We start from the raw sequence: 21758 nt of genomic DNA, 5'->3' as shown, positions 1-21758 counted from the left end.
GACTGTAATATGTATATAAGTGTTGTGAATGTTTGTTAGCATTTGTTAGCTGTTCGCTGTACTGGTGACGCACCGCCGCCATTTGGAAGAGTGTCTGTCTCACGTACGCCACAGTGGCTGTGGGCATATTGCCAAAGTGCAGTTAGGAGGGGTTTTAGCCCAAGAGACAACAGATATGTTGATCAAACATGTAATAATAGTAGTGTAACCTTTGTTATTTTGTTTATTACAACTTAATGTATTTTTCCTGTGTTTTGAAATGGAGAAACATATACAGAAGACTGTTTTCACTTAAAGAAGTGTAAAAATAAATATAGCTTGAGAGGACACTGAAGCGAGAAGCCACAGCGTTTGCCTGTTTCATTTATTTCCTGTTTTTCTCAGGCACAAAATCTGTGATCAGGCCCATTCATGCTGGGACCTGTAACACTAGCAAGAACAAATGAACAATCGTACTTTTAGAAACGTCTCGGCTAAGATGCTCTGTTAAAGAAGGCGCATCGGGAGGCTGTCGGATTCACAGAAGCTAGCTAGCTATGTGTTCAATTGTTTGTTAGATAACGCTAGTGAAATCTGCTCTTCACACATCACACGCTCACCTCGTACTTCCACAGGTTGGCGTGCAGAGCGAAGGATGTGATTGGCCGGCCGGTGCACAGGAAGCTGCAGTGCGGCTCACGCACCAGCCGGTCACGCTGCCGCAAAGCATCATGGGAGAGCAGCGTCAGGGCGGCGGTGTCGGCGAGGAACAGCGGCAGCCCGAAGTGACGAGCTAACCCCAGAAACTTCTTCACCGTTTGCTGCGGAGAACAGACAGAGAAGGGAGGTTACTATAGCAACAACTGCCAGGATAGGAAGTAAAATAAAAGCTTTCTTCATCTGTCATCACTGCAGAGAGCACTACGAACAGCAATGCTAACACTAATGCTAACAGTGATCATAACAGCGAGGCTAACACTAATACTAACGCGATACTGGCTCACCCATTGGAGGTCGTTGGCGGTCAGGTGACCTGTCCGGCTCAGGATGTAAGGCCCAGGCTGCAGAAGAAAGGCATGTTGGGAAATCTGATGATGATAAATGTAAAAAAAGTAGTTGCTTTGCTAAAAGCTGATACTTTGTTATATTGAGGTAATATTTATAATTCATAATACTGGCTTTTACGTTATTTAAGTTTTAGAAAATTAACATTTCCAATATTTGTATTCTATAATCTTAGCTTTTACAATATTAGCTTTTATCATATTGACAAAATAAAGTCCAGTTTCAATAATGTTGACATAACTTTTTTCCAGCAAATATTACAAACATGATTCAGTGATTATAATAATATTATCTGTTTACAAGAATTCCCCATGACTGACTAATTGATTCTTCTATCAGTTGATCGATGGATGTGATTGGTTCCTTTTTGCTTGTTCCTGTTTAAGTGGCTCACCTGGCTGACGTACTTCCGGTAGTAATATAACTGGAACAGCAGAAACACGGAGCTGCTGACGATCAGCAGCGTTAAAACGACCGTCCGGTTCACACGAGGCATCCGGTAACACTGCACGGTGACCGGCTCCTCATGACACCCAAACCGGAGCTCTCAGTTCGTGATTAACGGCGGTTAAACCTTAAACGGAGCAAAAACCACTGAGCTGTCCGCAGCGTCCAGAACCGGCGCCATCTTTAAAACATTCATAACAGCTTCCAGCTGGGACCTTCAAAGTAAAAGCCTGGGTAATACCGTTTTGTGAAGTTGGCGAGAGAAACAACTTCCCACTGGCCCTTCATAATAAAGGTCCTATAACTATACGAAGATAGTACGTGTGTACTTTTACTACTGATACCTTTAACTGTATGAAGCTGGTGATACTTGTGTACTTTTACTGTTGACACTTTTACTACATGAAGCTGATAATACTTATGTACTGCTGATACTCTAACTACATGAAACTAAGAATACATGTCTACTTTCGATACCTTTATTGTATAAAGCGGATAATACTGTAGTACTTTTACTGCTGATACTTTAACGACATGAACCCGATCATACTTGTATAATTTTACTATACAAAGCTGATGATACTTTAGTACTTTGACTACTCACACTTTTACCACATAAACCTGAGAATACTTGTGTACTTTTACGACTGATACTTGACATGAAGCTGACAGTACTTCTGTACTTTTTAATAAGTATTGAATGCAGGACTATTTATTGTAAATATTACTTCCTTGTAACAGAGTATATTGTACATTGTGGTAAAAGTACTTTTCTTTGGAGTACTTCTTTACACACACACAGACACAAGATGGCGGACCGCAGCGGCAGCAGTTTCTCCATAACAATAAGGCCGAGTTAGTTAAACTTCTCTCGGACTTTGTGAAACACTTTTCCCGCCGTGGCCGTTAGACATGTGCGGCCTCCGCCGCGTCTAACGGTTCGTTTACCGGCTGCGTGAGTTTTTCCCGGTGATGTTCCGTTAAACCTCCGCGGACTTTTCTCCGAACCGAGAAAGGTAAGAACGGCCGTGCTGTTAGCTTAGTTCCATGTTAGCTTAGCCTAGCTCAATGTTAGCTTAGCTCCATGCTAACCGTTTGTTTTGGTTGGATGTCGGTGGTTGGACGTGTCTGTGGACAGACCGGTGGACGTTTAACCGCGTTTAACGGTGACGAGAAGAGGAGGACGGTCTTTAATGAACCTAATGAACCGACAGACGGAGGATATTTCTGGATGCATTCTGGGGAAATGGAGATAAAGTAGCGGGTCAGTGTTAGCCGTGATGTGATGAGCTAACGGCTAACAGAGCTGCTGCTATTGTCACAAATAATTCACAGAAACACTACTAGTGTAACGTTGCAGTACTACTGCAGTACTACTACTACTGTACAGTACTACTGCTTACTTCTAAGGTACAGGAGGACCACTGTACTACTATTACTGTACAGTACTACTGCTTACTGCTAAGGTACAGGAGGACCACTGTACTACTACTGTACAGCACTACTGCTGTACTTATTGCTGCTGTACTACTACAGTACGACTGCTTCCTGCTACTGTACAGTATACTACTCAAATTCTACTGCAGGTCTACGGCTACTGTACAGTACAACTGCAGTACTTCTGTTCTGCTACTACAGTACTACATATATACTGCTTATTGCTACTCTACAGTACGACTACAGAAGTACTACAGTAATACAAATTACTGCTTTCTGTTACTGAACCGTACTACTAATACTAATTTTGATTACTATTACGCAACAGTATTACTACTAACACTGCTTACTGTTACTGCAGCTGGTAATAGTGCTATTGTATTACAACCAGTACTACATAGACCACATCTGCTGGTACTTTTATTGTTACAAGAACTACTCTGAATCAGTTAAATACTATATTATAAATGATGACTTGAGAAAAGTAGTTACCCGTTATGACTTATGTAGTTTACTACTTGTATTAGTACAGTCATAACCACTACTTCTACTACTACTGGTAGCAGTATGGCAGTATTTGTGAGACATGTACTTATGATGTTAGTAAAAATACAAGTAATTGTGTTTGTAGTCGGACCGATATTTTGCCAATTTTTGGGGCTGATACTGATATTGGGGAGTAAAATAATTCCGATGTGGATATATCGGTTGATATTCGTGGACATATTTTTTGCAATGAGGAGTGACGTAGAGACGCCGTATACGTCTCTGGTAGAGACCTGTCAATCACTGTGTAGCCCCGCCCTAAAGCATCCCCTGCTTTATGGTCTGTTTGACTCTAAATGGACCATAATGTACTAAATGAACATCATGCTGTATTGAAGAAGACTTGAAACTAGAGATTGAGACCATAAACTCATGTTTACAATGTTTACTGAGGTAATAAATCAAGAGAGAAGTAGAGTAATTTTCTCATAGACTTCTATACAACCAGAGGAGTCGCCCCCTGGTGGTCACTAGAGAGAATGCAGCTTTAACACTTGAAGCATCGAGTTCTCTTTAAAGAACTAGAGGTTGGTGTGTGGTTGTATCATTCGGGACGGCTCACATTTCCCATAATGCCTTGTGTCCATGGTGGACTGAGTAGTTTGTTCATCCAATTCAGTTCAATTCAATTTAATTCAACTTTATTAATCCACGAAGGCAATTTGATTTTGGGCAAGTAAAAACAAACAGGAAACAGACATCTACAAGCAAATTCGCTGTTTTTGGACTTTGTTGGGCAGATGTGCAATTGTTTTTAAAAAGACTTGTATACTACACAAATAGTCGGTATGCCAGTTTAAACTTTCTCTACAGGCCCTTTATTTTTATATTAATTTATTTAATCAGCTATCGGATAAAACAAATTACAATTCTGATAATCATAAAAAATATCGCAGCTGATAATCGGTCAATCCTTAATATATGGAGTGTGTATATATATATATATTTTTTTTAATATATATATATATATATATACTGTATATATATGGTATTAATCAGAGGACCTAGACTAGCATTAATACATGAAGAGAGTCCGATATTGATCAGACTGGTGTGTGTGTGTGTGTGTGTGTGTGTGTGTGTGTGTGTGTGTGTGTGTGTGTGTGTGTGTGTGTGTGTGTGTGTGTGTGTGTGTGTGTGTGTGTGTGTGTGTGTGTGTGTGTGTGTGTGTGTTTTTTTTTTTTTTTACTGAGACGCACGCGCGTGCGTGTGTCTCAGTAACCCAGTCAGTCTGCCTGCAGCAACTGCTGCAAAGCATTCTGGGAAGCAGCAGGAGGAGGGAGAGGCAGCCTCCCCCCTCTTCACTGTCTCTGCCTACTGATTGGCTGCTTGTTTGCCCAGCTGACTGCTCTCTGTCAGACAGACACATAGAGAGGGAGAGAGACAGGGAGGGTGATGGAGGCTACAGCGATGGGGTGAGCTGCCATTTTCTGTTTCTCAATCCACAGTCTATTCTTTCTTTATTCATCCGTCCTCCTCTGTCGATGTTTTTATTTTCATGTCAAAGGGATTATTGAGGGGGGGGCAGTGGGGGATTGGAAGGGGGAGTGGGGGTCCGGGTAGGATGGAGGATAAGCGGGAGGTTGTTCTTTTCTTCTCTCATTGTCTGCTCTCTGCTGTGTTTTTCTTCTTCTTTGGTGGATTTGATTTGTGCTGTGTATGTGTGTGTTTCCTGTAGAGAGAGAGAGAGAGAGAGAGAGAGGATGGGTGGAAGGGTGGGAGGCAGGGATGATGGAGGGAGAGAAAATGGCCGACCGGTGATTGAAGCGGAGGGAGGAAATAAAATAAGGGTGGTGATGATGAAGATGATGATGATGAGGAGCAGAGATTGTTTTCTATTGTTGTCCTTTAATGTTCCAGCTGATCCACGATCAGACTGTTTGATCTTCACACCACAATGATATTATTGATTAATTATTGATGATGGAGAAGCTGTTCAATGGGAGGATGTGTGGGAGTTGTAGTTCTCTGTAGGTGATATGTAGTTCTCTGTAGATGACGTGCAGTGTTGTGGTACTACATTTTTGTAGTATTGTACATTAAACTTGTGTGTGTTGTGATCAGTTGGTGAATCATGTGACAGTCAAACAGTGACATCAGTGTTTGTAACGGAGAGGAAACATCACATGATGGAGAGACACACAGATACACACACACACACACACACACAGGCTTCTCTGTAGTATAAGAAGAAGTATTTAATACATGCAGTGAGAGGGAATACTCGTATCAAACAGGAGAAACTATGGCTGAGATGTGGTTCTTTTCTTCGTCTCTATTGGCCTCTCGAGCCTCCAATCACGTGTCACCGTAACAACAAGAATACGTGGACTTGAATACTCGACGAGCCAATTGGCTGATTGTCACAGCGGATCTCTGTGATTCGCTGATTCGCTGTGACGCTCGCTGCCACTGTGAGTCAGCTCTGTTTGGAGTTCAGATGATCCCTGAATGTATTTTTGGGTCAAAGCGACTGATTGAGATTGAGAGCCGGTCACTATTCTCTGCGTTAGTGCTGAGCTAACGTTATCTAATGAATTACACAGCTGTACTACAGGCCCACTGTACTCTAGTATTACAGTACTACACTGCTGATGTACCCGAGTCTCCCAGTCTACAGTCCCACTGTCTCCCAGTCCTACAGTCCCACTGTCTCCCAGTCTACAGTCCCACTGTCTCCCAGTCCTACAGTCCCACTGTCTCCCAGTCCTACAGTCCCACTGTCTCCCAGTCTACAGTCCCACTGTCTCCCAGTCCTACAGTCCCACTGTCTCCCAGTCCTACAGTCCCACTGTCTCCCAGTCCTACAGTCCCACTGTCTCCCAGTCCTACAGTCCCACTGTCTCCCAGTCCTACAGTCCCACTGTCTCCCAGTCCTACAGTCCCACTGTCTCCCAGTACTCTAGTACTCCAGTCCCAGTGTGTGATGGTTCCTGTGTGTTGTGTACAGGTGTGACGTGGCTCCTCCAACATGGCGGCAGCGTCCTACGACCAGCTGCTGAGACAGGTGGAGGTGTTAAAGATGGAGAACTGTAATTTACGACAGGAGCTGCAGGACAACTCCAACCACCTGACCCAACTGGAGAGTGAGGCCTCCAACATGAAGGTCAGTACTCATGGTACTCGCATACTGCTCACAGTACTACTCAAATACTGCTAATGTTAGTACTACTGACGGGAATACTGACAGCAGTAATTTGAGTATTAGTTTTGTTAATACTACAGATTATTAGTATTTAAGTACAGAAAGGAACATACATGTAGATCTCTCTCTCTGTCTGTGTCTGTCTCTCTCTCTCTCTCTCTCTCTCTCTCTGTCTCTCTCTCTCTCTCTCTCTCTCTCTCTCTCTGTCTCTCTCTCTCTGTCTCTCTCTCTCTCTCTGTCTCTCTCTCTCTCTGTCTCTCTCTCTCTCTCTGTCTCTCTCTCTCTCTGTCTCTCTCTCTCTCTCTCTGTCTCTCTCTCTCTCTCTCTCTCTCTCTCTCTCTCTCTCTCTCTCTGTCTGTCTGTCTGTGTCTCTCTCTCTCTCTCTCTCTCTCTCTCTCTCTCTCTCTGGCCCAGAATAGACTTGTGCTATTTTACACCAATCATGAGCCTCAGAATGAGTTCCTTGTTGTTGTTCAGAGTGAGGTGTTTGTGTGTTTGAGGATCTCTGGTTCTCCCAGAGAGGACTCAGGAAACCCGTCAGAGTGAGAAGTCTGTCCTCTCTTCTTCTGTTGTCTTTCTTTCTGTCGCCTGTTTATTGTATTTTACTTCCTCTTCTGTTTACATTTCTTCATGCTTACTCTCTTTCAACCATCCTCTGTGTGTCTTTATGTTTTTCATTTATCGCGTTTTGTTCATGTTTAGTTCCTTTCCAACTTTTATTGTTTGAGTTTTTCTTACTTTAATTCATGTTCTGACTCTTTTTCTTCCGTTCTCATTATTTCTGTTGATCTCTCTCTGTGTGCTTGTTGTCTTTTAACTTGTAGTTTTATTTTTCTTTATTGTCCTTGTCCTTCCTCTCTAAACTTCACACTCACTTCCCGTTTCCTGTTTCCTGTTTCCTGTTTACTGTCGATGAGCAGAAACACACATGGACAGTGTGAGTAGTGTTAGTTTCCATCATGTCTCTGTATGAACGCTGTCGCTTCATCGTGGTGAGTCAAGAAAAGAGGATTTACTCTGAAAAACTGGGCGAGAGACACAGCCGGAGAGAGAGAGAGATTCATGTATTAATATGATTGATATTTGTGTTGTTGTGTCATCAGGATTTTATTTTGTGCCTCCCTATCAGCAGACCAGAAAAACACACTTGTGATTCAACGCTGTACTGCTTTTATTTTCTTAACTTGTGTAAAACAGGAAGTGCTGAAGCAGCTACAGGGCACCATAGAAGAAGATTCCGGAGAGGCGTCTGGCTCTCAGCTGGAGCTCATCGAAAGACTGAAAGGTGAACAAAGTAAAGGCACACAAACAGAAATATCTATACATATATTTATATATACACACACACACACACACACACACACACACACATTCTGTGTAACCTGATAACTGTGTCTCTCCTCCAGAGATGAGCCTGGAGTCTGCAGGGTTTAAGGCCCGCTCGAGGCCTCCTCAGCCCCCCTCGTCCTCCCCCAGCTCGGCCTCTTCTGGTTCTGGAGGAGCAGCTGGAGGCTCCGGAGCTCCTGGCCCCTCGACCACCACCGGCTTCCCCAGGAGAGGGGTGCCGACTGCGGGCAGAGACGGCCATGACTGCTGCCTGGAGGAGCTGGAGAAAGAGAGGTACTGCTAAGAGTACTAATAGTACTACTGACAGTACTGATAATACTACTGAGAGTACTGACGGTACTTCAATACTGTAGCTAGTGACTTACTGACAGTACCACTGAGAGTACTGACAAAACTGCAATACTGCTGCTGTTGATACTGCAATATCTGATAGAAACTACATTAAAAAAATACAAGAAAAATATTTATAGTAGTACTGTTGGATTTAAAATGTTCCCTCTCTCTCTGTCTCTGTCTCTCTCTCTCTCTCTCTCTCTCTCTCTCTCTCTCTTTGATTGGCTCCTCTCTATCTCTGCTCTGTGATTGGCTGCTGCTCCCTGACAGGTCTCTCCTATTGGCTGAGCTGGAGAAGGAGGAGAAGGAGAAGGACTGGTACTACGCTCAGCTGCAGAATCTCACCAAGAGGATCGACAGCCTGCCGCTCACCGAGAACGTAAACACTCTTTTTACACGTTTTTTGTTGTTGTCCCGTCTCTAAATACTACAATACCCATAAGCCCCGGCTGCTCTGGGCGAGGTTTATGCGTGACAAGAGTTTTTCTTGTGTCAGTTCACTCTGCAGACGGACATGAGTCGGCGTCAGCTGGAGTTCGAGGCCCGTCAGATCCGCTCAGCGATGGAGGAGCAGCTGGGCTCCTGTCAGGAGATGGAGAGGAGAGCTCAGGTGAGATCACACCTGGAGGCTGGTTCACCTGTGTGAACCGCCACACCCAAACCTGACGTGTGTGTGTGTGTGTGTGTGTGTGTGTGTGTGTGTGTGTGTGTGTGTGTGTGTGTGTGTGTGTGTGTGTGTGTGTGTGTGTGTGTGTGTGTGTGTGTGTGTGTGTGTGTGTGTGTGTGTGTGTGTGTGTGTGTGTGTGTGTGTGTGTGTGTGTGTTCAGGACCGCGTGTCTCGTATTCAGCAGATCGATAAGGACATCCTGCGACTGGGAGCACGACTGCAGGTAAGCTCACCTGTTCTTTGTCGTAATTTCCAGAAGATTTTCAAAATAAAATATGAAAGAAATGCTTGTTTCCATCTGCTCCTGTTGAATATGAATATTATTATAATTTATATTCACATTTTTATTTGTCTAAAATAATGCGCTTTGGCATTTTTTTTTTTGTCGTCAAAAAGACGTTTTATATTTTTCAGGTGAGAAAGGAACCGTTTAACACTGATGGTACTACCGAGAGTAGTACTCCTACTACTTTAAATACTTCTACTACTAATGGTACTGCTGAGCGTTTTAGTGTATACTGATACCACCACTGTGCTGTTTCCGCTTGTGGTACTAATACACATGAAATACACAAAGAAGCCAGAGAAAGAGAGGTACTATTGATTTGGCTAATAGTGTAAATACTACTATACTTGAACACATTCATACTAGTACTGCTACTACAAATACTGGTTGGTTTACTGCTGCCACAAATATTTCTTCTACTGTTTATACAACAAAAAAAACTACAAGTACAAGAACTATAAATTGGTACTAGTACTGCTACTGTTGCCGTACTATTACAGTACTGGTACTTCTGCACATTGTACTACTATCACTGCAGCTGTGAGTAGTACTGCTAACACTACTGTTGTTCGTACTATTATACATATTTTTATTTGCCTAAAATAATGAGCTTAGGCTTTTTATTTTTTGTGTAGTCAAAATAAAAAAAGCTGTTTTATAATTTAGATTATTGTTCATGTGAGAAAGACGGAGATTTGGTTTAAAAATACAAATTTATATATATTATATATATATTAGTGCTGGGCAAGTTATCGCGTTAACGCATTAATTAATTAACGCCGACAATTATATTATCGCGCGTTAAGGAATTTTTAAATTTTTTTATTATTAAGCGACATTTTTAACACAAGAACCAGGCAGTGAACAGCTGTGTTAGTGTGGCGTCACTTCCTTCTCCCCCCCCCGGGTCCAGAACCCCTCCTACACTCCGTCACTGTCCTTCACTCTTGTCACTCACACACACACACACACACCACACACCACACGCACGCACGCGCGATCGTCTCGTTACAGCTCAAACGTGACTGTTGTGAGTGGAGCTTCTCGTGAGGAACAAGACATGTCTTGTTTGAACAGAACACTTTACTGTCTGAACTGCAGTATTACAGTGTTACAGTGAACACAACATGCTCTTGCACCCGACATGTGGTTTTCTACGTATCAACGTTGTTAGCGTCAAGAACACGTACCATTCTACTTCCTGTCTCTTCAAAGTAAAAGCACTTCCGTTTTCATGCTCTTCACAATAAAAGTAAATCATGCAATCAAACAATTTACAACAGTGACAATATTAAAATACATATTGTCGAGTTTTTAAAGTGTTTTGTTTGTAATATGTATAATAAGCATCATTTAGTTATCGCTACTGAGAATTTAACAAACATAAAAAAAAGAAGTAGATATGTTTGCAGTTTTCAAGGTGTATATTTAAATATCATCTCTTACACACATAAAAATAAAGTTATGAACACCGGCTGAATATCTATGATCAGAATCATTATAACTGTGTTATAACTGCTGCTGTGTAAAGAGAATACTGCTGTTAACAAGAACCTGATGTGTTTAAAGTGTTTACAAACCAAATGTTATTGACCTTTTGTTCATATAGCAGTACTTTAAAATAAAAATGCACAATACACTACTTTTGAATTCATTATTGAACTTTGCCATAACAATGAGATTAATCGCGATTAAATATTTTAATCGTTGCCCAGGACTAATATATATATATATATATATATATATATATATATATATATATATATATATATATATATATATATATATATATATATATATATATATATATATATATATATATATATATATAGAAGATAATTCCATTTACATGCACACCTTAAAACTGTCTGGATAGCGCTATGCTAACGCTATGCTAACGCTATGCTAACGCTATGCTAACGCTAAACCGGAAGAACGAGCAGGAAGTTATAAAAAGGGGGCGGGGCATCATAAATGTGAGTAAACAGCTGGTGGAGCTAATTCTCCAGTCAGGTGCCATTAAGCCACCACAGAAGAAGAAGAAGACTTTATTTTGAGTATTTTCTGGAAATTCAGTTGATTTTTGCTCCACTTTAATTTTTTTTTTTTTTTACAGTTTATTGGATTTTTTTCCTTAAAAGTTGAACCTCGTTTTAATTTATTATGTGATTTTTTTTTTTTTACTGTGACATTATTTAATTTAATTTGATGTGTTAGAAATGTTCATCTCTCTCTCTCTCTCTCTCTCTCTCTCTCTCTCTCTCTCTCTCTCTAGGTGGAGGAAGCTCAGGGGGCGACCGACAGCAGCGGATTGGCCGGAGCCCGGTTGGACGTAGAGCCAGCCAATGAGACGAGCTACTCTGTGCCTCGACGAATCACCAGCCACCTCGGAACCAAGGTGATTAATTCTACCTAGCAACACAATTACAAAACCTGCTAACCCTCCACCAAATGTGTCGCCCCCTACAGGTGGAGATGGTGTCCGCTGTAAAAAGTTGTCTGTGTCGCCCCCTACAGGTGGAGATGGTGTACAGTCTTCTGTCGATGTTGGGGACTCACGATAAAGACGACATGTCGCGGACGCTGCTCGCCATGTCGAGCTCGCAGGACTCGTGCATCGCCATGCGTCAGTCTGGCTGTCTGCCGCTGCTCATCCAGCTGCTGCACGGCAACGACAAGGACTCCCTGCTGCTAGGTAAGTTAGTTCCCAGAGAAGGAAAGTGTTCTTGTCTGTTTCTCACAGGTAACTCACCTGTTGGTTTACATTAGGTAACTCCCGCGGCAGCAAAGAGGCTCGTGCGCGTGCGTCGGCCGCGCTGCACAACATTGTCCACAGTCAGCCTGACGACAAGAGGGGCCGGCGGGAGATCAGAGTGCTCCACCTGTTGGAGCAGGTCCGCCATTACTGCGAGGAGTGTTGGAGCTGGCAGGAGAACCACGAGAGGGGTGTCGACCAGGAGGACAACCCCAGTGAGTGATGTCACACACACACTGACCAATCAGGAGGACAGACGGCATAACGCGTCACATGTCCAAATTTGTAAATGTTGTATATTGTGTTTAATAGTTAATGTATAATGTCAACAAAGCGTTTCAAAGATGGAGAGAGATGTTGGGCTTATGTTCTGTAACCAGTGTAGCACGAAAGCATTGTGGGATTAGCAAGCTAGCTAGTGGATGGCTGGCAACTTGGCTAGCCTGCTAATCCCACGATGCTTTAATACAGTACTGGTTACAGAACATACAATCAAGCTGTTGTGTCTTCAGTGCCGTCTCCAGTGGAGCATCAGATCTGTCCGGCCGTCTGCGTCCTCATGAAGCTTTCATTTGATGAAGAACATCGACACGCCATGAACGAACTCGGTCAGTGGGACCATCAGCTGGTTTAATGTTCCTCTGGTTTAATGTTCCTCTGGTTTAATGTTCCTCTGGTTTAATGTTCCTCTGGTTTAATGTTCCTCTGGTTTAGTGTTTCTCTGGTTTAATGTTCCTCTGGTTTAGTGTTTCTCTGGTTTAATGTTCCTCTGGTTTAATGTTCCTCTGGTTTAGTGTTTCTCTGGTTTAGTGTTTCTCTGGTTTAATGTTCCTCTGGTTTAGTGTTTCTCTGGTTTAATGTTTCCTCTCTGGTATTCATACCCTCTGTATGGCTGTGGGTTATTTGTCCCTGCAGGCGGTCTGCAGGCGGTGGCTGAGCTGCTGCAGGTGGACTGTGAGATGTTCGGTCTGAGCACTGATCATTACAGCGTCACCCTGCGGCGATACGCCGGCATGGGGCTCACCAACCTCACCTTTGGAGACGTAGCCAATAAGGTCGGAGGAAAAGACAAACATTTACTGACTAATCAATCATCACACACGCACCTCTAACTCTGTAACCAATCAGATCACATCTTCACCTTGTTGTTTTCCCGTCAGGCCACGCTGTGCTCCATGAAGGGCTGTATGAGAGCGATGGTCGCTCAGCTGAAGTCTGACAGTGAAGACCTGCAGCAGGTAAACTCACCTGTGTTTAATGACGGTTTAGATTTACAGAACTTCTCAACACAACTCTGAGCTCCTCGTCAGCACGATGGAGGCTTCTGTCTCAGCTTCTGAATATTTTCTTGTCCTGTTGGTCATTGTTTTTCTAGGTGATAGCGAGTGTGTTGAGGAACCTGTCGTGGCGTGCTGATGTGAACAGTAAGAAGACACTGCGTGAGGTCGGCAGCGTGCGAGCGCTGACCGGCTGTGCTCTCGAGGTCCAGAAGGTAAATAACAACTAATCGACCCTCTGATCACGGAGACGTTACGAGGCGGTTTCTCTCCCGTGTCTCCCGTCACATTTCACTTTCTGTGGTCTTAAGTTTTTCACTTCAAAATAAAAGTCCTGCTCCTCTCTGGAAACAGAACCATCATGACTAGAAGTAGAACTAGAACACGTCTTTAGTGCAGAACAACACAGTGATGACATCAATCATTAAAAAGTTGAATTTCTTTGATAATTTATTTTACAAAAATTAGAAAACAATAGAATTTATATATCCAACATTTCTCCAACTGTCTCCAAGTGTAGGAAAAACATGGAGGCTCTACATGTTATAAATATTAAACTATTGACATGTTTCAGCCTCTCCTCTCCTCTCCCCTCTCCTCTCCTCTCTTCCTCCCTCTCCTCTCCTCCCTCTCCTCTCCTCTTCTCTCCTCCCTCTCCTCTCCTCTCCTCTCTCCTCTCTTCCTCCCTCTCCTCTCCTCTCTCCTCTCCTCTCTCCTCCCCCCTCTCCTCTCTTCCTCCCTCTCCTCTCCTCTCTCCTCTCCTCTCCTCTCCTCGTTCACTTCCTGTAGTTCAGTCAAAGTGTCTGCTCCTTGTAGTCACATGACTTGGTCTCAGATGAATCAATCATGACGTCATAGTTTCACACTTTAATGTTTAACACAATCTGGTTGAAGTGAACTCTTTATTAGAGGAGACATTTATAAAGAGAACATGAAGAATAAAATGTTTATATGAAATATCATAATTTTAAGCTTTGTTTTGGTTGTTTTTTCTGACTGAAGTGTTCGTCACACATGATGTGTTCAAGGACCGTCGGCAGGTTTTGGTGTTCAAAGGGTTAAATGTTGTTTTTCTCTAAATTATTCTGAGCTCTGAAATCGGTTCTTCTGCAGTTTTTCACTTTGTTTCTTCTTCTTCTTCTTCAGGAGTCGACTCTGAAGTCCGTACTGAGCGCGCTCTGGAACCTGTCGGCTCACTGCACGGAGAACAAGGCGGACATCTGCGCGGTGGACGGCGCTCTGGCGTTTCTGGTGGGAACGCTGACTCACCGCAGCCACACCAACACGCTCGCCATCATCGAGAGCGGCGGCGGGATCCTCCGCAACGTCTCCAGCCTCATCGCCACCAACGAAGCACACAGGTAAACGGCTGGAAAGAGAGACTCACCTGTCTCTGTCATTTTAGACACTCCAGCCTCATATCCACCTAAAACAGAGCCTGAAGTCAGCAGCGAGGGAACATTTTGGATATAAATGATCAGGGAGTCATGTGATCTATTACACAGTTTAACCTTCATAGTGTGAAAAAACAGTTTAACTGACGACTGTCATTGGCCAATATTCAGAATAGTAAAATATATATATATATATATATATGGAGATGTTTACTGAAGTATAATAATGTTCTTAGAGCTCGTGTTAGGAAGTTAAACATCATAATTCATCTCTAATATCTATTTTATATTCATGTGAAAACATCTCCTTCAAACTACTGGATTTATTCAAGTTTATCACCAAAACTACATTTTACAGATGACATGTGAACACATCATGATAACGTTATAATGTACCTTCAGCCAGTACTCATGTTCACTGAGCAGAGCCTGAAGGCATCATAGTGTAACTGAAGTGAACCTCCGTTGGTTAGCCGTTAGCGGTGCTGCTAACGTTACTAGCTCTCCTCCTGTTGGTTAGCCGTTAGCGGTGCTGCTAACGTTACTAGCTCTCCTCCTGTTGGTTAGCCGTTAGCGGTGCTGCTAACGTTACTAGCTCTCCTCCTGTTGGTTAGCCGTTAGCGGTGCTGCTAACGTTACTAGCTCTCTTCCTGTTGGTTAGCCGTTAGCGGTGCTGCTAACGTTACTAGCTCTCCTCTGATTGGTTGTTTACAATGAAACATGATCAGAGATCAGAGACTAGAAACACATGTTCTACTGAGTCAGTAAAACTTTATTTACACTGTGATGGTTAACGTTAAAACTTTATTTACACTGTGATGGTTAACGGTACACCACGAGTATAAACCATCAACATCCGCTGTGTGGATTAAATTATGAAGACTCACGGTTCTCTTCTCCCTGTGTGTTGTCTTGCAGGCAGATCCTGCGTGAGCACGGCTGCCTACCGACTCTGCTGCAGCACCTGAAGTCCCACAGTTTGACCATCGTGTCCAACGCCTGTGGGACGCTCTGGAATCTGTCGGCCAGGGACGCCAAAGACCAGGAGGCATTGTGGGAGCTGGGCGCCGTCGGCATGCTGCGTAACCTCATTCACTCCCGGCACAAGATGATCGCCATGGGCAGTGCCGCCGCCCTGCGCAACCTGATGGCCAACCGGCCGGCACGCTACAAGGACACCAGCGTGGTGTCGCCGGGCGCTGGCGCCCCGTCACTGCACGCCCGCAAACAGAAGGCGTTGTTCGAGGAGCTGGACGCCCAGCAGCTGTCTGAGACTTTCGACAACATCGACAACCTCAGCCCGAAGGCGGCGCACAGGAAGGGGCGGGGCTGTAATGGCGCCGGAGGAGGAGGAGCGGGAGGGAGCGCGACACGCTCGTACACCAACACGCCGGTGCTGTCGAGCCCGAAGAACGGAGACGGATCGAAGAGGATGAGTGAGGAGGTGCCGTACGCCCGGACGGTGTTCCCGCCCAGCGTCCGAGCGTCCAGCGACAGCCTCAACAGCGTCACGAGCGCCGACGGGTATGGAAACCGCGGCAAGACGAAACCGTCGACGGAGCCGTTCTACTCGTCCGAAGAGAACGGAGCCAACAAGTGCTGCATCTACAGGAAGTACCCGGCCGACCTGGCGCACAAGATCCGCAGCGCCAACCACATGGCGGACGACGACGGTGCTGAGTTGGACACGCCCATCAACTACAGCCTCAAGTACTCGGACGAACAGCTGAACTCTGGGAGACAGAGTCCGAGTCACCGCGGCAGCATCGAGAGCGACGAGGACGAAGAGCTGAATGGCAGGCTGAGGAGGAGGAACGACGGCGGCGACCCAGCAGCGACTGGCAGCCGCGTAGCGTCCGCCGCGCAGCCTCGCTATGTTGTTGCAGCGGCAAATTCAAACTACGGCGGTGACGCGGCGGTCGAGCAGCCAATCGACTACAGCCTGAAGTACGGCGCCGACGCCGCACGAAAACCTCTGTTCAAGCCGGAGGAGACCGCCGCCCCCTCCGGCCCGCCTCCTCCGCCGTCCTCTGGCAACAAGCTCCGCCCCCCTCCGCCCCCAGCCAATCGGACGGTGCCAAAAGGCAACCAGGAGTCGACGCAGACATACTGCGTGGAGGACACGCCCATCTGCTTCTCCAGAGGCAGCTCGCTCTCCTCGCTGTCATCGTCGGAGGAAGATGAAGACTGCGATGTCATCGAGAGGAAGAGGAGAGGCGGGAGGGGCGGCAGCGGTAACGATTACCCGACACTTCCTGTCAGCGAGAAAGACGCACATGAGCATCAGCAGAGGCAGCAGAAGGAGGCGGAGAGCCAGACCGCCACTGCTGCCGCTGCCGCGGCAGCAGCCGCCGCTTCCACTCCCTCCTCCCGAGGCCGACGTGGTCACCACCACCATCACGGCCACGCCCACCACCATCACCACCACCATGTGACATCATCATCAGGCGCCAGGACTCCCAAGAGTCCTCCGGAGCAGCCGTACGCTCAGGAGACGCCGCTGATGTTCAGCCGCTGCACGTCGGTCAGCTCCCTTGACAGCTTCTCCACGTCCTCCATCGCCAGCTCCGTGCGCTCCAGCGAGCCGTGCAGCGGCATGCCGAGCGGCGTGGTCAGCCCCAGCGACCTGCCCGACAGCCCAGGACAGACCATGCCACCGAGCCGTGCCAAGACGCCGCCGCCACTGCTTCCTCCGCCGACGCAGAGCGCCAAGGAGGAGGAGAAGACCAAGAAGAAGGACGAGGAGGAGAGCAGCGCGGACGTCCTGCTGCACTTCGCCACGGAGAGCACGCCGCACGGCTTCTCCAGAGCCTCCAGTCTGAGTGCACTCAGTCTGGACGAGCCGTACATCGCGGCGGAGATGAGAGGGAATGAAGAGGAAGATGAGGGAGGGAACGAGGAGAGGAAGGACGAGGAGGGGACGAAACCCATCCTCGACGAATCTGACGATGACGAGATCCTGGAGGCGTGCATCAACATGGCCATGCCCAAGTCGTCACGGAAACCAAAGAAACAGCAACAAGCAGCACCAAGAAAACCCAGCCAGCTTCCTGTTTATAAGCTCCACCCACCTCAGAGTCGCGGCCAATCGCAGCAGAGGAAGGACGCGCCTCCGCCACCGGAGGAGGTGCCGAGAGTTTACTGTGTGGAGGGAACCCCGCTCAACTTCTCCACCGCCACCTCGCTCAGTGACCTCACCATCGACTCCCCGCCCAATGAGGAGGCAGCCGCTGCTGCACCCGTAGCCCCGCCCACCTCCGGCCAGAGGAGAGGGGCAGGGCTCCCGGAGGGTGAGAATGGTGATGACATCCTCGCCGAGTGCATCAGCGCTGCCATGCCCAAAGCCAAACCCAGAAAACCAATCAGAGCGTCGGTGAACAGCGAGCACCTCCAAGCCCCGCCTCTTCCTCCTTCGGTCCCGCCCCCTCTCGCCCTGCAGCAGCAGAAGAAGAAGCCGACGTCGCCGGTGAAGCCGATGCCCCAGCGGGCGCCGTACGGCGTCGCCAAAGCAAAACCGGGGTTTGCCTTTGACTCGCCGCACCACTACACGCCCATCGAGGGCACGCCGTGCTGCTTCTCGCGCAACGACTCGCTGAGCTCACTTGACTTTGACGAAGACGACGCCGGCGGCGGAGGAGAGAAGGACGAGGAGAAGAAAAAAAAAGAAGAAGAAGGCAGGAAGAGGAAGCAGCAGACGGCGGCTGTTTTCCCACGAACGAAACCGGCGACGGAGTCCGACGAGAAGCAGAAGTTTGCCATCGAGGACACGCCCGTCTGCTTCTCCAGGAACTCGTCTCTGAGCTCTCTGAGTGACATCGACCAGGAGAACAACAATAAGGAGTTCGCTCCGCCTCCGCCGCCCGGGAAGAAAGATGGCAGCAAAGCAGGAGGAAAGTCTCCTCCTCCACAAGAGGAGTTGAAGCCCCGCCCCCCTGCGGTGAGCTGCTACGCTCCCAAAGCGTTCCACGTGGAGGACACGCCCGTCTGCTTCTCCAGGAACTCGTCGCTCAGCTCGCTGAGCATCGACTCGGAGGACGACCTGCTGCAGGAGTGCATCAGCTCCGCCATGCCCAAGAAAAAGAAGAAGGCTGCAGCTGCCGCCGCTGCCGCTGCCGTGGCCACGACGGTTCCTGCTTCCAAAGCCGAGGATGACATTTTGGCCGAGGAGGAGCCTTCGGAGGCTCCGAGAAGCCCCGCCTCCCCTGACTCGGAGACATTCGATTGGAAGGCGATCCAGGAAGGTGCCAACTCCATTGTCAGCAGCCTGAACGCTGCAGCCGCTGCCGCGCCGCTGTCACGCCAACCGTCATCGGACTCCGACTCGGTTCTCTCCCTGAAGTCTGTGGGCTCGCCGTTCCGCCTTCCGGCAGCCAATAACAACGCAGAAGAAGAAGGGGAGGAGAAGGGGGAGGCAGCCATGAAGCGAGGGGGGAGGATCTTGAAGGGCGGAGAACGCAGCATGCTGGAGGCCAAGAAGAAGAAGGAGGAAATAGAGGAGGAGGAGGAGGAGGAGGAGGCGGCGAAGGCGTTGAGAGGCGGGAAGAAGGTGTACAGGAGTCCTTTCACGGGGAAACCGAGGGCGGAGCCATCTGCCAGGGGGCGGAGCAAGCCCAGAGCGGCAGCCGTGGCCAAACCTCCGGGAAGCAGCGACGGCGCCGACAGAGGAGGTGGGTCCTCTCGGGACTCCATGCCGTCCCGCTCTTCCTCTGCAGCCGATCAGAAAGGAGGGAAGCTGCTTCAGATGCCGCGCACGGCGTCTCCAGGAAGTGCGTCATCGTCATCGTCTTCGGCCTCCAGACCGGCCAAACAGAGTGGGCCGGTGAGGAGCGGCGGAGGTGGCGGAGGCATCCCGAGGAGCGAGTCGGCATCGAGGGTCGGCGCCTCAACGGCGGCCAAGAAACAGAAGGCGGAGCCAGAGAAGCCAGCGCTGGTCCGTCAATCGACCTTCATCAAAGAAGCACCGAGTCCGACGCTGAAGAGGAAGCTGGAAGAGTCGTCGGCGGCGACCGTAACGGCGTTAGAGTCACCGTCCAGCCCCGATACGCCGCTACCGTCAACGACCAGGCGACATGACGTCAACCGCTCGCACTCCGAGAGCCCGTCACGCCCACAGGAAGTGACATCATCGCGGTTCAGCCGCACGGGCACCTGGAAGCGGGAAAGTAGCAACGCTGGAGGAGGAGGCGGGAGCAAACACTCAACGTCGTTGCCGCGCGTGGGGACGTGGAAGAGGACGGGAAGCTCGTCATCGGTGTTGTCGGCGTCGTCGGAGTCCAGCGAGAAGGGGCGGAGCGAGGAGGAGAGTAGCGTGAGGTCGCAGGGAACGTGGAGGAAGGGGAAGAGCGGTGGCGACTCATCGGCCGGACGCTTCTCCGACAAATCAGAAGACGTGTGGGTCCGTCTGGAGGATTGTCCCGTCAACAACCCGCGCTCCTCCTCTTCCTGTTCGGCTCGCTCTCCCACCACCAACGCCCCGCCCGTCATAGACAGCCCCACCCCCTCCAAGATCCCCTCCTCCTCCTGCTCTTCCTCTTCTTCCTCCTCCAACCTCAACCTGCGCCGGAGCTGTGAGAGCCTCGACGACAAGCCGGCGCCGCCCGAACGCCCTCAACAACAACAACAACAGCAGCGCAGTCAGCAGCGGAGCGGCGCCGTGGCGGCTCGGGTTAGCCCCTTCAACTACACGCCGAGTCCGAGGAAGAGCAGCTCTGATGTCACCGCCCCGCCCACGCCGCCCACCACCACCACGACATCATCGTCTTCGTCGTCGACAACCCCCACGCGACCTTCGCTCATCCCGACCCCCGTCACTAAGAAACGGGAGCCGAAGGGCGGCGAGGGCGGCGGCAGCAGCGGCGGAGAGCGCGGCTCGTACATTGTGACGTCGGTGTGAAAACAGGAAACGGGAAGAAGACTCGTACTTAGACACAAAATGGCCGCCACAGCTGGGACAGTTGACCGAAACGGAGGAAGTGTAAATACGGAGGAAGAAAAGCGTCAGAAAGTGTTTGTTTGTGAACCGAACTGTACAGGAAGTGAGTCTGTATTTAAGTGCTAGCCCCGCCCCCCTCACCGGCTCTCCTCCCACCCATTGGCTCTTCTCACCTGCCAGTCAAGGTTCTTTATTCGATGAGAGAGAAACTTCAAAAATTAACTTTTTATGTTTTTATACCACTAAAAATGATGAGTAGCGCTTAGCTCCGCCCCTTTCTGCCTGTGATCCTGCATGGCCCCCTCCCCCCCTTAACGATGACAGTTACCATGGTGATATAACAATGATGTTGTTTCTGCTAGTTGTAGCGTTTTGAAGACGATTCTGCTGTCGGACGTTTTCATGCTTTTTTTTTTTTTTACGGAGTTTGGTTCTGAAAAAAAAACACAAGATTTTTCTCCTGTCGTCGGGTAGAAATTAATTAATTCTCTCCTTTTGGAGACAGTTTGGTGAGTTCAACATGTCAGATGTGACTTTGCTGCAGTTTGAAAATGAGGGATTCACAGTTTGAGTCTTAAAATAATCCAAAAACATTAGTTTGGATTCTCAAGAAAACTTGTTTTTCTGGGACATAAAATGTTATGTTGACAGATGTTTGAACAGATGTTTAAATCTAAAGACTTTCTGTCAGATGGATGTAAAAAATCAGTTTTTCAGAACCTCACTCGTCACTCTCACGAAGGCATTTATTCCAGAGGAGATGTTTGCTGCCAGCCGACTGAACTTTAAGATGAAACCACTTTGAAACGTTTTGAGTCCGTTCTTGAATTTCCTGGTGAATATTTTGGAGGATTTTAGATTTTGAGGAAATGTTGGCTGAGAAACTTCCGGCTCTGTCTCTCGTTGCAAAAACAAATAACACTGTAAAAACGTAAGTTATTGCTGTAAAACCTTAAAAACCTTTTAACTTTGAAGCACATAATTTAAAAACAAAAATGTTTTTTTTGTTGCCAAAAATAGTGAGTTTCCACCGTGTTCTTCACGCTGTACGCTGAGTTTCTCTGTTTCTGTGTCTGCTGGAGGAAACGAGTCAAAGGCTGAGATGTTTAACAGATGATGAAGAATAAAATTCAACGTTTAGGTGCAAA

The 21758-nt window shown here is 47.5% G+C and overlaps 2 protein-coding genes across 12 annotated transcripts in view; one reads left to right on the top strand and one right to left on the bottom strand.

Moving 5' to 3' along the window:
• Window positions 1-2675, bottom strand: part of fktn (fukutin) — a 7591-nt gene extending 4916 nt beyond the window's left edge. For 3 of the 5 annotated variants that reach the window (XR_012947640.1, XR_012947639.1, XM_076078216.1), the window contains exons 1-3: window positions 1439-2675; window positions 984-1067; window positions 600-800 (exon numbers count right to left, since the gene is read on the bottom strand). Coding sequence is in view for 3 of the 5 variants with exons in the window: in XM_076078216.1 (XP_075934331.1) it covers window positions 600-800; window positions 984-1067; window positions 1439-1540 (387 nt within the window). In the remaining 2 variants the exon portion in view is untranslated. The remainder of the gene's footprint in view (window positions 1-599; window positions 801-983; window positions 1068-1438) is intronic. The other 2 variants (XM_076078214.1, XM_076078215.1) reach the window with 2 other exon arrangements.
• On the top strand, window positions 2290-21758 carry apc (APC regulator of WNT signaling pathway). Of its 7 annotated transcripts, XM_076078207.1 has the most exons (17): window positions 2290-2507; window positions 2630-2755; window positions 6425-6580; window positions 7817-7913; window positions 8026-8239; window positions 8570-8678; window positions 8796-8909; window positions 9127-9189; window positions 11528-11650; window positions 11770-11947; window positions 12022-12222; window positions 12520-12615; window positions 12923-13062; window positions 13168-13245; window positions 13383-13499; window positions 14431-14645; window positions 15597-21758. In XM_076078207.1, the coding sequence occupies exons 3-17, from the start codon at window positions 6446-6448 to the stop codon at window positions 20569-20571; spliced, it is 6855 nt and encodes a 2284-aa protein (XP_075934322.1). In that variant the 5' UTR covers window positions 2290-2507; window positions 2630-2755; window positions 6425-6445; the 3' UTR covers window positions 20572-21758. The 7 variants fall into 7 exon arrangements, with proteins under 7 accessions (XP_075934322.1, XP_075934323.1, XP_075934320.1 ...); XM_076078208.1 differs by lacking the exon at window positions 2630-2755 and having other exon boundaries at window positions 7817-7904; XM_076078205.1 differs by lacking the exon at window positions 2630-2755.

Source organism: Anarhichas minor, unplaced genomic scaffold, assembly GCF_050575085.1.
Source record: "Anarhichas minor isolate MPS153535 unplaced genomic scaffold, ASM5057508v1 ptg000064l, whole genome shotgun sequence".
Classification (NCBI taxonomy): domain Eukaryota; kingdom Metazoa; phylum Chordata; class Actinopteri; order Perciformes; family Anarhichadidae; genus Anarhichas; species Anarhichas minor.
The sequence above is the reverse complement of the archived record's forward strand: the minus strand, read 5'-3'. Positions and strand labels throughout refer to the sequence as shown.

Coding starts and splice junctions, on each gene's coding strand:
- apc (XM_076078205.1), top strand. CDS start 6,446: ATGGCGGCAGCGTCCTACGACCAGCTGCTGAGACAGGTGGAGGTGTTA. Junction 13,063..13,167: donor TTGGAGACGTAGCCAATAAG/GTCGGAGGAAAA, acceptor TTTTCCCGTCAG/GCCACGCTGTGCTCCATGAA. Junction 14,646..15,596: donor GCCACCAACGAAGCACACAG/GTAAACGGCTGG, acceptor GTTGTCTTGCAG/GCAGATCCTGCGTGAGCACG.